Genomic DNA, 18,738 nt, shown 5'->3' on the forward strand with positions numbered 1-18,738 from the left:
TTTCCTATGCGGTCTGCACATCTGTGGGCAAACACAAAAATAACCCTCCCTGTGACTTTAGTGAAGACAACTGCAGAGCCAATCATGAACAAGCAAATGAACATCTGCCCCTCACACACACTTACTCCAAAGTACTGCCATAAATAGTAGATTGAGTGACATTTTTGTTGAGAATACCCCCCCCCCCAAGAAAAAAGAAATTCATGTCATCACAACACTTTAGACAAAATGTCCTGACCAGAAACAATTTAATGATTTATATTACAAGATAGTAATATTGTTGTCAGTGCAATACATACCTACAATTTCACAATAAAATTTCACAAATAAGTATATAAATTCAATCCTGTTTTTCTAAACTTGTATTTTTTTATGTGCAAACAAATACCTCTGAAAGAGAGAGATCGATTGGCATGGATTTCATTTTATATAATTGACATTATTTTAAATTTTATTTACATTAGACATTCACCTTTTTTAATATACATAGCTGATAGCTTATAGTGTATCAAAAGGTAATAAATTTGATGTTTGGAAGGATCTGGACTCATCAGTAGAAATTGTATTTCTTATTCAAATCACATTAACTCTGTAAAGACTGACTCACTATTTTGAGGGTGTCCTTGTTTTATGCAGACTTTATCACTAGAGTCAATCCTTACAGGGTTGAAATCACTAGAAACTGAGTCAATCCTTACAGGGTTGAAATCACTAGAAACTGAGTCAACCCTTACAGGGTTGAAATCACTAGAAACTGAGTCAACCCTTACAGGGTTGAAATCACTAGAAACTGAGTCAATCCTTACAGGGTTGAAATCACTAGAAACTGAGTCAATCCTTACAGGGTTGAAATCACTAGAAACTGAGTCAATCCTTACAGGGTTGAAATCACTAGAAACTGAGTCAATCCTTACAGGGTTGAAATCACTAGAAACTGAGTCAATCCTTACAGGGTTGAAATCACTAGAAACTGAGTCAATCCTTACAGGGTTGAAATCACTAGAAACTGAGTCAATCCTTACAGGGTTGAAATCACTAGAAACTGAGTCAATCCTTACAGGGTTGAAATCACTAGAAACTGAGTCAATCCTTACAGGGTTGAAATCACTAGAAACTGAGTCAATCCTTACAGGGTTGAAATCACTAGAAACTGAGTCAATCCTTACAGGGTTGAAATCACTAGAAACTGAGTCAATCCTTACAGGGTTGAAATCACTAGAAACTGAGTCAATCCTTACAGGGTTGAAATCACTAGAAACTGAGTCAATCCTTACAGGGTTGAAATCACTAGAAACTGAGTCAATCCTTACAGGGTTGAAATCACTAGAAACTGAGTCAATCCTTACAGGGTTGAAATCACTAGAAACTGAGTCAATCCTTACAGGGTTGAAATATACAACAAATGAATTAAATTTAACCAAGCAGCACATATATGATAAGTTGGAGGATCTGTCGTGTACATGTCATTTTCATAAGTACACCAATTATTTGTTGGTGGTAATTAATTTGTAAAACTTTAAATAATTATAATGTACATGGATGACTACTGAATTGTCTGCATTACCAGGGTCCAGATCACTTCAAATTTACCTAATAGTCTGGGAAAAGTGTGGAACCATACCTCTTAATGTATGTATATAATGATAATGACATTTTCAACTACAGGTATCTATTACCCTTTCTTTACAAATAGCTTTGACATAGTTCCACCTTGGTGACTCGATCCTTCTACACAAAATCATCACATTTCATACTTGCACCTTTATTCAGGTATATGCCTGACATGTTTCTTTTGAACTTAAAAGACGCCTACACGGATGACTTCTTGTCAGTCAGGAACACTCTGGTGTCTACACGCTCTGGTTCTTAAACAATCTGGGTAGCAGGTCAAGGTACACCAATAAATAAAATCTAATATCCTGTACATGTTACTGCTGAATATTCGCGCCTAAATTCTTTGGATGAGTGCATCCGAGGCTCATTTTAGTTCAATGGAGAAATTTAAGAGCTGCGCCATTAACAATTCTGGAGTGAGTTTATCCTGAATATTTAAAAAGGAATGTATGTATATTGACTTCATACACTTAATACTTATTGTGGCAATTATTATTTTCATTCAAAATGTACAATTTGTTGCAGACTATTCGAAAAAGTCAACAAGATAATCTTGAATCTTATCTGTTGCTTATTGAGAGCTCACTCAATTTATACAGTGTACATTAACTGACAAGGCCTGTTTACGACTGTCTAAACTGTTTGTAAACTACAATATGGAATTAATGTGAATGGGTTAAAGGCCAGGGATTCATGCCCAGTTCTTGCATCAATTTAATGATATCCTAGCCGTCAATGGAGCCAAAAGGAGATTACTTGGGATCATTCTTTTGTTCTTGGACCAGTTTTCTATAGCTCTAACTCCCAGGCTCCCCACTGTCAACTGTTTGTCATACATGTAATTTAATTGTAATCCTTGTTACATATCACATCGTCAAAGACAGGGTTCAACAATGTACACTCTCTATATTGAAAAGAATACCAGGCTTTCTGTTATTCCATAGTTACCATATTATGTATGTATGGGGTCAAGGCTTCTCTGTTCTTTTGCTACTTGCTGTATACCTTACAATGACTAAACCAGTGATCTGAGAAGGTACCCCTCCATCGTCAAGGACTACACTACCTATCATTTGGCAGGCTTACATGTACCAAAGCAGATGTCACCTTGGGGTCTTCTCAAACTCAATAAACTTATTCTGTATTATTTATACATACAGGTATAATGGTAGTCTGTAACATTGGGTCAGTTACATACTAGCAGTGAGTCCATCAACTACATATGGTGTCCCTACTCAAGTTTTCAACAACATTGTCTACTGTATGAAAGTTTAAAAAAAAAAGTGCTAACAAGAGAAATGAATCAACTATGTTTGAAGTCAAATGCAACCCCCATCCCATCCCAAACACACATACATAAATAAATACATACATTCATACATACATACGTGCATACGCGCACACACACACGCACGCACGCACGCACACACACACACACATGTAACCCAGGCACACACACACACACACACACATACATACATACATACATACACATACACACACATACATAAAACACACAGACATCTCAGGGGACTATAGTGCAAGTCAAGTGATCAGGTTATAAATTAAAAGTCAATCCTTCTGTTTGAGATTTAATCAAGGATTTCCACTAGCTGACTTGTTTCAACACTTTCACACTTGTTGTCTCCAACAGTGTCCTGTGTATTAAGTCATTGTGCACACAGTATATCAATCCAACTATAGGGTTAAGAACTAGAAGTGACAAACTGATGACAAACTGACAACCTATGATGCAAACATTACATTCTTTACAACAACCTGTTGAATGTGGGAGATTGCCTGATATAATGACTAATAGTCAATTATTCAATATTGTGAAAGTAACTATCAGTCAAATGACTATGTTTGAGTCAATCTGATTAAAATCCGATGTAGTGTACATGGCACAATTTTTTGGGGCTGTTACGTTTACTGTCGCTTGTTCTTTTGTAAGTGCTCGTTACATACATCTGACACAATACCATAGGTTTTCCTGAACCCAATCTCATACTAATGAGTAGCCAATCAGAATCCATCTTACAATATATAGCATTCAACATTCAAAATTGAAAGAAAGAGAACCACCAAACAATAATGATAACATTGTTGTTTGCACTCTGTGCTCGTGCTCTTTTCAAAGACAGCATTCTGAAGTACTGTACTCGTACGTTTCGGTGCATTAGTATTACGTGTTCTCATTCGTGAGTGAATTTACTCAGAGCTCTCGTGTGGCCTGCGAAAACCTATGGCATTATGTCAGATATATGTAACAAGTGTTCACAAAAGAACAAATGACAGTAAACATAAAACTGGTGCCAAAAAGAAATCATGACTACATTGGATTTTAATCAGATTGATTAGGATTCAAATTTAGAGGTGAAAAATAGTTGTCTGGCAGAAATCTGGAAAAAGTTGATCCTGGACAAAGGAAGAATCCTATTTAATCTTTATGACTCCCTTGATATAATAACACTAATAAGATAACTAACGATTCAAATATTGGGCTTTTTTTAACATCATTTTCAAAGAAATCAGGAGAGGTCTAGTCTGGTATCACATCCATTTCTAGATATGCAAGTCTTTCCATGGGCTGTACGTTATTTGTACTTATGTGACCTGGCTGGCAGAGGCCTAAATTGTAGGCTGTAAATGGAAAGAAATTTATTACTTAGTCTAGAATGGGCATTATTTTCTATTGTGTGGGTAGAAGGTGTTCAACCATAGCTCTAAATTTACAGCAGAGAAGGGACACCACTTACACGAAGGTCAGTTCTCATGATTTGTTCACTTTCAATGTAGCAAACATCACCAGGGAATTAAGCTATACAATCTACTTTTCAGGTCTTATTTTCACTTAACAGCCTCTAAATACATGCATCACTTTTAAAATTACTTTTTTTGAATCATGGATGTTTTGTTTTAACATGTTTCACCAAGTTTTAGAGTGGTTTTAAAAGAATCTCTGACCCTACATGATAAGGGTCTATCTTAGACCTTGATCACCAAGTCATGTGTGGAGCATCAGTTAGTCTATAAATTACACAACCATCTTCCTATACAACCCATTTTTACATACAATATCTTGCCAATGCATGATTCAGTTTCAAATCAGATGTTGTAACCATGAATAAGAATTTCTTTTGAACTGTCAGACACAGTTGAATGATAACAAACAGGTACAGAATCAGCTGATGTGGAAACACTTAGTATAACATGGTCCCACAGGCTGGGTGGGTGGGGTTATAATGTATGAATAGAAACTCTCCATCTTTTGTTCTCTTATCTCATTTAAATATCGTACCATACCAGGATTACACAGACGTTCTTTTCTTTCGGCGGTGTTTTTTTTACAGTGGATTGTTTTTACACTAGTTGAACAATGCATGTTAATTTCTTCAGCATACTTCTTATACATGTGCATGCATGGTTGATTGCATAACAATTTCTCTTTCACAAAAGGTATTTCGACAAAAGCTTGTCATTTAAGGCTGGCAACATAGGATGCATATATGTGGTCCAATCCTTTCCTGAGCAGGTCAGGTAGCAAGAAACATATGTATACTGCCATTTTGTAATTGACCAACAATACTGACCGGTTTTTGGATGAACTTTAATGCAAAACTTCTGAGCATTTGTCTGGAGTATATCCATAGACCCTCCACCAACATGGGGGTCTATGGCATATCATTTTATAGGTATAAAAATATAGACCCTCCCTGGTTGAGGGTCTATGGTATAAACTCAACTACATAGTTGTCAGGCGTTTCTCCCAAATTATTACTCTGGATGCCAGCATGGTTTCTAACTAAACTGTGAGTCGAGGTGTAAATTGTAATGATACTGTAAAGGAACTAGACTACTAAATTATAGGAAATCAACCAAAAATTGCAGCTTTTCATTGTTTCCCCACCTTATCAAAAATTGTTATACACTGAAAAGTTAAAGGGCAACCTTTCAGGCTCCATCCTTATTTCCATTAACAGCTAATGAATAAAAGTACTCTTAGACTACCAGCTTAGACTAGACAGCCTGCAGCACAGTGCCTGCAGCAAACCAACATGTCCAACACATTACCATTACAGTTCACAGTCTACACAAAGGTAATAGACAGACAAACTGAGTCAGCATTTTCAGACTGTTGAATACCTCTACAACTTCATTTGCATACAATACAGACATATATAGACAATTTGAATGGAATATTTGTGAATTTTGTTGCAGCATATAACTTTAATTCATAGCGGGAAGTCGTACTTACACAGAAGAATTATAACAATTGAAATTCTGTAGGAATGGAATTTCTAAGTGTATGTAACATCCCAAGTGGACAATAAAATGCATGCAAACTACATTTTACAGCTTTTCAAGGCCTCACCAGATCAATAACTTTGTTACACAAACAAGGTGTGCACGTTGGTCTTCAAACTGAAGAGATACATCAACAAATACATACCTTCATGATCTAGATCATACCACATTTGCCCGGCAAATATTTTTCCCAACTTTACTCTCAAAATTTGTATTCAGATTATTTTTAATAAAGTGAGTTTTTTCCTAAATTGCTTATAAATTTGACTCTCAAGAAAGAATACAAATATTATATAAGTATTTCAGTCATTTTTTTAATTCAAATAGAAAAATGGTAAAAAAATTGTTATCACAGTATCTCCTATAAGAGATATAGTTAAAGCAAAAATGATATGGTTATGTTAATTAATTTATACCAGATCTTGAACCCACTATTCTATAAAGCAGACACCCCCCACCCCCATACTAAAAACCCATTGGAAATAAAGCATATGCCTTCAAAATATTAAATTATATATCACATATTTACATACATACTGGCTCATATCTATCACATTTCTTTACTCAATTTGATATAATTCTAACTATATTTATTTCTGTCAATAATATAAAATTATCGGTATTTGTCAGACAAGTTTTCCTGACTTGTGTCAAAACATTGTACCATGTACACTGACACTTTGATCTTTATCAAAACTCCTATCTTACACTTCAAACAACAACTAAATTAACACTGATAAGTACTTGTTATCCTAAATTTGAAAAACAACACACCACCAGTTATGTCAACAGCATAGAGATTAGAAATGATCTCTGTAGATTAAACAAGTTGATCTTATAGCACATGGGTATTTCAAGTTTGCTCTCTAGACTCAGACACAAAAAAGCAGGAAATTGGAACGGAGATGTTGGCTGTCAACTTAGATAACAAAATTTTAATGTACATCACATAGAAAAGAAGTGAATTGTTAAATGGTGTGTATCTAATGTATTCTGGCTGTCATCAAAACAACCAGAGCATGCCATAGCTATTTCCAGCAGGTCAGCAGTTGTTTGTGTCAGCTTTCTCTGAGGGAGAATCATTGTGAGATATGTGTTATAATCATTAGACAGTCTTTGCTGTTGACAAACACCATAATGTATATATTGCCTCAATATGCTTAGCAGACGTGTTTCATTGCTGGCTATTGGTTCTTAGGTTAACTTTTTCTATGTGTCCTTCACAGATAGTCTAACAACTTAACTGCATCCATATATTTTAAATAAGGGCACACTGCTTTTATTAAGGGTGCTAAACTAGGTAATGTCTACCAACAGGTATGTTACCCACAAAAATCAGCGTATGGACTATTAAATGCCAATTTGACCAGATTTCAAGTGTTTCTTATACAAAACGTTCTTACTCAAATTGTTTGCTAATACATCCATGTTCAAATGCATCAAGTCCATTGTAGTTATCTCTAGTCTAGTGTGTTGAGGGACACGCCCCAAGAACAACACCTGATATGGCAGGAAATGCCTTTAAAAGGATTTTGAATTCCTTTACGTACTGTCATGCTAATTTATTAGGTGGGCACAATAGAGTATGTATAATGTTGGCAAGGTTAAGAATTTCTTGGCAACCTTTCCTATACCCAGGAGAGTGTACGTTTATTCAAAAAATAACCAACAAAAAACTGGATGTGGTCAGTGTCATTGTATCATTAAGTACAAACTAAGGGAGGGACTGTATAGAGTCATGGGTCATTTCAACTCGTCCCAGTGTCATCTCACCCCATTCAACTCACCCCAATGTCAAGTCACCTTAATTTCAACTCACCCCAATTTCAGTGCATCAGATTTCTGGGCTGATTATTTGTTATATTTTTCAGTATCTGTAACAATAAAGGTCTGCTTTTCCTACCAAAACAAGGGTGGGATATTAAACCAAACTGAAAAGTCAGTATATTAGATGTACAGTGTTTTGTTTACATCTTAGTATCGTAACAGCTTTTATAACTGAAAATACATGCACACCAATCATACTGCAAAGATCAGTACATTACTTGAGTACGTGATTTTGACAGAGTGGGAAGATTTAAAGGTGGGAGGACTTGAAATTGGGACGAAATAAATCACAATCACAACTTATAGATAGGAGTAAGCTGTCTAGAATCCAGTCACACTGTAGGGCGTCTGCTCGTCTTACTTTTCACCCTACCACACCTGGCATTTCACTAACATCCATTTAGTCAAACCTACAATTAGAGTATGATTTTTCCCGCCATAATGATTCAATATTGCAAAGTTTACATCATATGGCCCAACCTTCCCTACTTGGTTCTAATCACAGGGTGACACAACTGACATCATCTAACAGCAGGAATACTGTGAAACCCAATAACAATTTGCACTGATTTCTGGTCGATGCTTCATTAATTAAACTAAATGACCACTGGTAAAAAAAAGCCAGGCATGGTAGAGGAAAAGTGACAGTAAAATTCTAGGCCATATTTCTGTAAATACTATTATACTACTGCAACATTTTTAGTATGTAGACATAAACCTTATTCGTGTCATGGGACTATGAGTTGGTATGTAAAACTATCGACAGGAAACAATCACTGCTGCATTCATTTGTATTCCTATCTGGTCACACATCACATGGTTTTAACTACATACGTCAAACATACATAGTATGACGATATATACTATATAAATGTACTTATCAATTAGGCAACAAGCCAGGATTTCTATATTGTTTCAGACATTTCACTTGTAATTTAGATGTCTGTGTCTCTATATATAGCCATCCAAATTTCCTTTTCCTTTTCACTTGATTACCAAAAATGGGAAAGAGTAGTTGATATAACTGAATAATCCTGTTTGCACACAGAGTAAGCTGGGACTTGATTCTGATTGAAGAGAGTGACAAAGTCAGAATTTAGTCTCAATTTATTCTGCCTGCTCGTTTAGTTTATTCATAGACTCTACAGGGTCTATGGTTCATTTCAGTAAAACAACAACATCGACAGTACAGATATACAAGTAAAAACTGGTACAAATTGTTGAATTACTTGGATAACCCGTAAAGTCAAAGATTTATTTCCAGTGGGGTCCATACACTGATTCAAGAAAGTGGCAGGATTACCAAAAGTGCTTAACTATATGGAATAGAAAAGAATTAAGGCAAACTAACTAATGACGAATAAACTCCGTTTTCAGTATCCCTTAGTGTACTGGACAGATATGATTTGACTGCTTTTTTAAGGAGGCGTTTCTTTGCGATATCTGTTTTATTGATGCTGGTAGATTATTCCAGTCCTTAATGGTGTTAGCGTAAAACGTATCAGCAGCCTCACCTTTAACCGTTGGCTGACCAACCAACCTCACCCAATGCTAGGACAACAATACCTGAATTGTTCCATAACTGCTGTACTTACTATTGGCTTAATCAAATGATACTAATTAATACAAAATCAACAATACAACTCTTTTAATTAGCCATTCAACCTAAAATTGCTAGAACCTTGTTTTTCAAATCAATAGTTTGTCTATTTTAGAAGATGTCTGCTAGTATATTATACACTGAGGCAAGGGATTATGGGAAATAAACTCAGTAAGGAGCTTCACGTACACCTCTTCAAAGAATGACCTCAGCATTGTGTGAGCAAGGTATGGAGGTTGATGATATATCAATAATTGTCGGACAGTTTATGAAAGTAATGGTACATTCCCCACCTCAGGTGTTCACTTTAATTTATCTGTTGTTTGTAAAGCTAGATTTATGATAATACAGTATCGTGACCTTTAACCCCAGTCTGAAAGTGCCTGTTTCTTATCTCACTGATAATCAGACAAGATTGAATGCGAGATAAAGGTAATAATATTTTGAACAGTGTCCTCAGAAAGTTAATCATTAACTCCACCCCAGTGTTATTTATTTATTATGGTTTCACCTTGTGGCCACTGTATTTAGCCATTAAGCCAGCTACTGAAATAACTGTACATTGATTAATCAATAAACTGTTCTATGTATGGCTACCTCAAGGATTACAATTACCTTGGACTGATCATGAAGTCTACACAGCTGTGTGTGTGTGATACAGACAGACAGACAGACAGACAGACAGACAGAGGTTTGAGACAGCCAGGCTGGGGGAGAGAGAGAGAGAGAGAGAGAGAGAGAGAGAGAGAGAGAGAGAGAGAGAGAGAGAGAGAGAGAGAGAGAGAGAGAGAGAGTATAGGGGGGGGAGAAGGGAGAGAGAGAAAGCTCTAGAACAGAGGAGGGGCATGGAAAGTGAGAGGGTAAAGCCCAAGAGATTGCTATCATTTGTATATGCATTACAATTGAGGTTGATGTTTTTTAAAAGATGTGTACCATTGCAAAAATTATGTCAAAATAATTGATCACTTCTGTATCCTTTGTGTAATTATTGTTGTAATAAATGTTTCATTTTGTTCTATTACAATTGAATTACAGTTTACAAGTATAAAACAAACAATAAATCATGGGAGATTTACCCAATGTATGGTAAAGACCGAACTAAGTTGGGACATGTTATTCTTTACTAGAAATACAAGTGGACAGTTTTAATACATTAAAATGAATTTACAATCTCACTCTTCAATAATTTGAGTGACTCACACGTAAGCTCATCAGTTAAAATTTGGGAGGGGACAAACTAACTATATTAAAAGCGGATAATGTCATAATTTAGGAGGTGACAAACTGACTACTAGTATATTAAAAGTGGATATGTCATACTTTTGGTCAAAGTCTGTTAAAATAAAGCTTCTGATACAAATAGGTCTGCACATAAAGTGTGGTGTTAACTGGTTATGTTGTTTCTCCCACAAACAATCTGAAGATCGCCATGCATAATTAATCAATGCAATCACTCCTTGGCGGCACAACTGTTTTTGTAAGTCTATGCCACTCGAGAGCCTATATGTTCTGTGGTAAGGGTTACATAATAACCAGGTGAGTGACCGCGCCCATAATTAAACTGGTAGCTTCAGTTACTACTAAGGTGAGTGTACACTGTGATATTACAATGAACAACAAGAAAATGCTAAATAAACCGTTAACTCATTGGTAAAAAAAACATATGCTTTGCCAATGAGATAAACTCTAACGTACTGAAGCGAACAACTTCAATGTCAGCTGTTACGCACTGTAAAAAAAACTGATTTCGAAATACAGTACCGCTAAACATCGTCGTTTCACTGGTGAAAGGGTACATTTTGATACTCTTTTCAAGAAAATTGAATTACTTTTGATCAGAAATGGCTACACTCCTGTTTTAATAGGTGTGTTAATGTGTTGAAAAAAATAACGTTGAAGGTGAACAACAAGGTACGAACAATACGTGTATGACCTATATGCATATTTGCACAAAAACGTCGTATGTGACGAGAAATTGTCTGTTGAGACTTCCCGCTCAAAACATCCATTTCATTTCAAGACTATTTTAAACGGCAGACTGGGTGAATTGACATGGTACTATAGTAAAATGTATGGTAATGTTATCTGTCTGAGATTCTATGGCTTCCCTTTCGAATCAAACAGGTCAGTTGAAACGTCCAGCAAGCGTTATTGATCAAATACGCATGAAAAGTAGCATTTCCATCACTTTGACATGAGAACGAAAAACACTTTCACTTTATGATATCAAAATATATACTTACAGCCTGTACCGAACCTCGTTCTTCTTTCGACATGATCTTGGAGTTGTATGTCCCGACCAATTCTCGAAAAAATATCCTTCTATCAAGCGTGGCTACCGTCCAGTGCTGGAGAGAATAGATTGAAAGTGTGTATGGCCGTGTTCTGTGCAGTGTAGGCTAATTTATTTCAAGCACTCTCTCTCGCTCTTATTTGCATACTGATGAATGACGTGCGGTTTCAGGATACCCGTCAATGCTGTACTGCATATGCATGTGAGTGCCCCACCTAGCCCCCCGCCTTGACACCTAGCCCCCGCAGTGAATCAGAAGTTTTTGCGTCGTTCGACGAATAGAGAACATGGACGTGTAATATCGAAAGTATCCAGTGTTATAGCTAAAATGATGTAGGCTTGGTGTATCACTCCTGGGACATTATGTTTTTGACACAAATATAGACATATTTCTGCTTTAGACTAACAATAACAGAGACACAATAAACACAGCAGGATCCTTTGCCCAAGCATTACTATTCTTTCACAGTGCAGTAAAAACAGGCTTCTAATGAAAACAATATACATGGACTTGATGATTTTAATGGCTACAATTGTTCATTTTCTTAAACTGATAACCAACATTTCAACTTGACTATTTCTACATGTATATCCCCTCTGTGCACGGCAACATGTATGTTAAGTTGGCTGAGGATGTGTATTAAATGTCATGTCACATGAGTTAAACACCAAGCCTACATCATTTTAGCTGTACGTTAGTAATTCGACTAGCGTATCATTGGGTTTACTACGTATCGAAGGGGAAGGATCAAATAAGTTGGTTACGGCCACAGGTCACAGTATGGTTTATTTGATGTAGTGACATTTCCACCTAGAAGGTATTACCAGTGACAAGAAATATGTGTATATCACATTACATGAATAGTGCTAAGATGAAAATGTGTTTGTTACACTGTTGCATTTGTACACAACAAAATGGTTAATTTTAATTTTAATGCCATATGGAATTGTACGAGACACGTCGGTTTTATTATGTGGGATCGGAATAAGCTTATTTACAATGTAAGTAGGTAACACCAATTCAAACCGAATAGGCCGTCCTCATAAAACCAATTTGATCTACAAGATTAGAGCTGTTGTGATGATAAAAAAAAATTCGGGGAAATTCGTTACTGCAGTTACATTTTTTGTAATTTTCACGAGAAGAGTGGTGTACTAGTCTGGATGGCAACATGTGAATGGAGGTGTAAATGGTAACGATACTGTATAGGAACTAGACTGCGAGTGGAGGTGTAAATGGTAACGATACTGTATAGGAACTAGACTGCAAGTGGAGGTGTAAATGGTAACGATACTGTATAGGAACTAGACTGCAAGTGGAGGTGTAAATGGTAACGATACTGTATAGGAACTAGACTGTGAGTGGATGTGTAAATGGTAACGATACTGTTACCAGTGTGTGAACTTAAGGGGAAATGACTACTGGTCATAAGGACCGACATGTAGCAAATGCTGCTGGTCCTTAAGGAAAACTGCTGGTCCATACTCAATGCAGTCCATGTTCACGACCTGTATCTACACCCCTCCCCCATTTACAGACTAAATGATTTTGAACTTTAATATGATACAGCATATCTTTAGATATAAAAAGTAAAAGAGAGTACAACGAATTGTTCACTATCCACTATTATTTCATAAAATTTCCACTCACAGAGTCAAAAGTAAATTTTGGATTCCTAACCAAGTAATTTTTGACTCTGTGAGTAGAGATTTTCATTTGTAACTATGAACCCAGCTAGAGACTGCATATTCATTCTGTCCTTATAGACTATAGTGGTCTGAGACTGAATGTATTCATTCCACCATAGAAATACAGATCCATAGATTGTAGATAATATGGGTGAATGAATCAATAAATCTACATTATCTGCAATCTCTAAGAGATCACAGTCCTCTCCTTCCTCTCTGTACGATTCACTAAATTCTGAATCACATAATCCAAAGTCAGATTCATCGTCTGTGGCAACAGCTGATGTAGCTTTCCAACTCTTATCGAACGTAGACCACACATTCACATCATAGCAGAAAGTTTTATCGCGTAACTATCCCTCTTGAAAACTGTGTATTTGCTTTATTTCAATTTCCATCCACTCAGTGACACGGAGCGGTTTCGTCTTCCTTCGGTCTTTACATATGTAATGAAGCCCCCCATAAAGCCCTACCCGTATACCCTACCGTGGTGTATTGAGTATCGTCTCTGACTGTTTGTGTAAGAAATCTGACCATGATGAAGAGAATGGCTAAACATGTCTTAAAGTGCGAGTTTTTTTGACGTGGGAACGTGATATGGTAACTGTACTATAATGTGTCATCCACTATGTACCCGTGTTTGGCATGATGCAGTAATTTTCCAGATACAACAATGGCAACAAAAATGCAACATTTCTAAGTCTACACGTTGATTATAACATGACAGGACGTACATTATCATATGCATCAAATTGAAAGCAATCAGACTACGCTTTTTTTTTACTGTTTTTACAAAAAAAAACCTATCGTACTGGAGATATCTTACGAAGTGTACCTGCCTTCTTTATCAGTTAAAACGCCATTTTCGATCGCGGCAACAGACATGGGGAACTCCGGTAAATTGATCGGGAAACCCAATAACATTTACCGGCTATACCAGCCTTTAAAAAACAGTGTATGTTTCGTCTTTTTCTTCGGAAGCTCATTGCCGCCTTCTAAATATCGCCACATACTTTATAAATTCAACGTGGAACTGTCTCAAACACGTTAAAAGTTTCATACACTTCGAGCAGTAAACTTTACAACAATGATTAAATGAGTACGATATCATGGCGGAAAAAGACGTATGCGCTGAATGCGTAAAATGAGTCTGAATGTCTAAGACGCAGATGATTAGACGCTGTATGCTACGTCATGTAGACATGATATCAACATTGGCAACAACACGTAGCGAGCTAGCTCTGTGCCGCTTGACTTGAACGAGATGTCGAGAGTAAAATAGGTAACACAAGATCAGATTCATGTAGGTGAAATTGGATATATCTTTGAATAAATGTTATTATTTACTCCAAATTTCAATCGGTCATAAGGACCGATACGTTGTTGTAATTCTGAAAAACTGTCAGTCCGAACGGAAATCTGTTGGTCTCGGGCCGAAGGACCGGCGTTAATTTCGCACGCTGATACTGTAAGTGTAAAGGAACTAGACAAGTGAGTGGAGGTGTAAATTGTAACGATACTGTATAGGAACTAGACGTGGTATACATGCCGAACTAGTTTTCGCTTCCTTTGGCTTGGCCTAGCTGTAATTTGACGCCTATGACAAAATTAATGGAAATTCAAAAATTTAAATATTGTATTGAAAACATACAAGTGAAACTTTCCACTTTGAATTCCTCTCTAAGACTACTGAAGAAAGTGGTAAAAGCAAATGATAAGTTCAATCGAAATAAATGATTTTGGTTGAGAATAATGGAAAATTCTACCTATAAAGCACTTGAATGGAAACAAGTGTAAATGAAATAAAATGGTTGAATGTCCTACGGTGGTAATGTGAAATTGAGTGACGGAAATATCCCAAAGAAATTGGATGGTGTGTAATATATATTAGAAAATGCTGCGTCACGAACTTTTACTTTTCAACAGCAAAAATAGAATAGAATAGAATGGAATGGAATAGAATAGAATAGAATAGAATAGAATAGAATAGAATAGAATAGATAACATTCATCCTTTTATACGCCTAAATAGTTGAATTTACGAAATAATACAACCGTTAGGTATAAACAAAATTGATGATCATTTGCTTCACGTCGCGATAGTTACAAAAAAAAAATTTTTTTCCGCTTTCAGAAAATATACTCCGTACTCAAAACTCTATATTTCTTTCGCGTCTATTCCGTGTTTATCGGTTCATAGGAGATTGAAGAAATATGAGAACCCGTCAAATAGTCACATTGCTTTGAGCTTTCTGTCTAGAGTGCATGACAACAAGGAAAAACAATAGATAATACGTTCCATTTAAAACACAATGATCATAGCTATATCGGGGGATTTTTAAATACAGATGTAGAAAAAAAACCCGAATTATTACGAGTGAGCTGTGAGCACCAAGATACATGTGGTATATCTATATTCCAGAGTCATTCAATACTATATAATTATTATTTATGTAAGCCAATACATAACAATTATAGTTGTAATACAGATACGTTCTTTTTAGAATGCGTGCTATCAAACAAGGAGAACAATAGATAATGGCAAGCTTATGGAAAAGTCGCCGATGCATAATAGCCTAGAATCAAATTGTGTGTGGATTTTGACTATCGTCTCCCCCCCCCCCCCCAACCCCCCCACTTGATTGGACTCTAGGCTTCCATGTAAAGACGTCGACTTGTCCCAGTAAAGTGACATTTATAAACATTCCACTTACCCTTGGGCTTTAAACTCAGAGCTTCAACGCAACACTCGACTTACTCTGGACTTATTGATGTAATGAATATGTGGATCGGCACAATGAATTGGCGAAAGTATTAAATAATAAGCCCAACTGTTAGACACTACTTTTGATCAATTTTGTATCCAAAACATTAGATAATCGACGAATCGTGTTAGCGTGAGTAGAGATAAACATATAATAGCAACAGCTTGCGTACACGGTATAATATTAGGGGAAACACAGCTGAATATTTATCGGGAATGACGGAAACGTTTCCAAGGAATTAAACATTCCCAAACGTGATATTTTGGAATGTACGATCACTTTCTTCCTTGTCTAGTGGTACAATCATCGGTTTCAACTCAAACTCGTATACATGCGTCAACATTTCAGTGAACAACGGATATGATCTAAGTAATAACTATTATTGTCAACATGTCAGAATCAGCCAAGACTTTGGCATTCCACTGATAAGAAAAACCTTGACTTCTTATTAACTTCTTGATTTCCTTGTTTTCACGTACATTTACGCTTACTAATACTAAACTTCTTGGTACCACGTGACTAATTTCCGTCATAAGACACCGGAGGACACCGTTGTAGTACCGTCTCAAGATGTTGATATCTATGGATATATTATATACATTGGAATGCGGAAATATGGAATATGATACAAAAAATAACGCGACAGAATTATTTATGCGAGTTTAACACGTAATGCGAACATTGACAGTTTTGGCTCCAGTCCCAAAGTCTGTTTGACTGTAAGATATATTTACAAAACATCGTGTTATTCAGCCCTGGTCGGCCTTCTGAGTGTTGATTTAGATACAGGCACTACACGTCGTATCTTGCAGATTATACGTCCTTCTACTTTTAGTCATTCCTGTAGATAAGATTTTACATCAAGATACAACACAGTAAACTAAACATTTTCTATAAAATCTTAGAGAATTATCAAATTCCAACCAGTCTACCTTTAATTTGTTGATATTATTGCATGTGTTGAATATCACCTCTCCTTGATCATCTTAATGTTTAACTAGCAAACAAATAACATTTCATTTTCAAAAATAGAGTTTGGGTTACAATTTATTGCCAATTGAAATAGACGAAGGAAAATCTCAACATGTATGTATATATGTATGTATACCATATGTATGTATGTATGTATGTATGTATGTATGTATGTATGTATGTATCATATCATATCATATCATATCATATCATATCATATCACATCATATCATATCATATCATAATAACAGCTGGGTAAGGCTAATAGCCTATAAGCTGGTCCGCAAAACAAAATAGTGTCAATCCATGTCATTATGGCTGTAGTGAGAAGTCAATGTTCGTAGAATATTTCGAGTGTTCCCAGAGAGAGAGAGTCCAGATTGTTCTTAAAACTGTTAAGTGAATTTGATGTGACAAGCGAAGCAGGCAAACTATTCCATGTGTTGATGACTCTGTTTCCGAGGAAGTGAGCACGCACAGATTTGGAAAATCAAAATTTCTTTAGTTTCAATGGATGACCTCTTGTGACCCAAGTAGTGTCAAGTTGTAATAAATGGTGATTTGTGTTATATTTTCCGTGAGTGTATTTCCATAATTCTATCATGTCTCCCCTGGCCCTCCTTGTATGTATGTATGTATGTATGTATGTATGTATGTATGTATGTATGTATGTATGTATGTATGTATGTATGTATGTATGTATGTATGTATGTATGTGTGTGTGTGTGTGTGTGTGCGTGCGTGCGTGCGTGCGTGCGTGTGTATGTATGTATGTATGTATGTATGTATGTGTGTGTGTGTGTGTGTGTGTATGTATGTATGTATGTATGTATGTATGTATGTATGTATGTATGTATGTATGTATGTATGTATGTGTGTGTGTGTGTATGCGTGCGTGCGTGTGTGCGTGCGTGCGTGTGTGCGTGCGTGCGTGTGTGTGTGTGTGTGTGTGCGCGCGCGCGCGCGTGCGTGCGTGTTAGTGTATGCTTGTGCTTATTAGAAGTAATTATTAGACCCACTCGTAACTCGGTTGAACACATCTCGGTAGATTTTACAATATATCCGGGTAGTATGATAGATGATGAAAATACGTCGACGTTATTTTGGCGGGAAAGTGAATTCTACAAGATACATATTGTTTCAAACAGACTTGATTTGAAATCATCGAGATTATATTAACATTCCTATACAAATTGCATAGAATGATTCAAGAGACAAGACAAGACAAGACCTAAAGAGTACATATAGCCACAGGGGTGTGTAATATTTCTTAGATTGTTGTTTTCCTGGTCTACAGGCTGAATATAACAACCCTTTGACTATATATTCCTACATGTAAGGAAAATTTTCTACTAGTATAGAGATTGATACATTTGTAGCAGCAGGATTCGTGCGATATTTTCTTAAGAAAACGGCAATCTAAGCAATAATACGTGCCCCGTGAACGTAGCTAGGTCGTGGAACGGAGGGTTGCGGTAGACTTACCCCAATAAATCATAAATTGTTTGGAGTGAAGGGACATTCAGGTGCTGCTTACGAAGCTGCTCTTGCAGAAATTGTTCTGTTTATAGGCGATATGTATGACAAATGGGGTATTCATTTTATTTATCCAACATGTATTGTCCAATAACAGGAGAAAGAGGCAGTGTTAATGCTGGAGGAAACCAGAGT

The 18,738-nt window shown here is 36.3% G+C and overlaps 1 protein-coding gene across 2 annotated transcripts in view; it reads right to left on the reverse strand.

Moving 5' to 3' along the window:
• LOC144441444 (sodium- and chloride-dependent glycine transporter 1-like) overlaps nt 1-16,247 on the reverse strand; it is a 38,029-nt gene extending 21,782 nt beyond the window's left edge. Inside the window, exons 1-2 of one of the 2 annotated variants that reach the window (XM_078131019.1) lie at nt 16,045-16,247; nt 11,593-11,697 (exon numbers count right to left, since the gene is read on the reverse strand). In XM_078131019.1, the coding sequence (XP_077987145.1) occupies nt 11,593-11,625 (33 nt within the window). In that variant the 5' untranslated portion in view covers nt 11,626-11,697; nt 16,045-16,247. Of the gene's footprint in view, nt 1-11,592; nt 11,755-16,044 lie in introns of those variants that run through there. The other variant, XM_078131018.1, reaches the window with a different exon arrangement.
• Nucleotides 16,248-18,738: the final 2,491 nt, after the last annotated feature.

The sequence above is a fragment of the Glandiceps talaboti genome, chromosome 10 (assembly GCF_964340395.1).
Source record: "Glandiceps talaboti chromosome 10, keGlaTala1.1, whole genome shotgun sequence".
NCBI lineage: Eukaryota > Metazoa > Hemichordata > Enteropneusta > Spengelidae > Glandiceps > Glandiceps talaboti.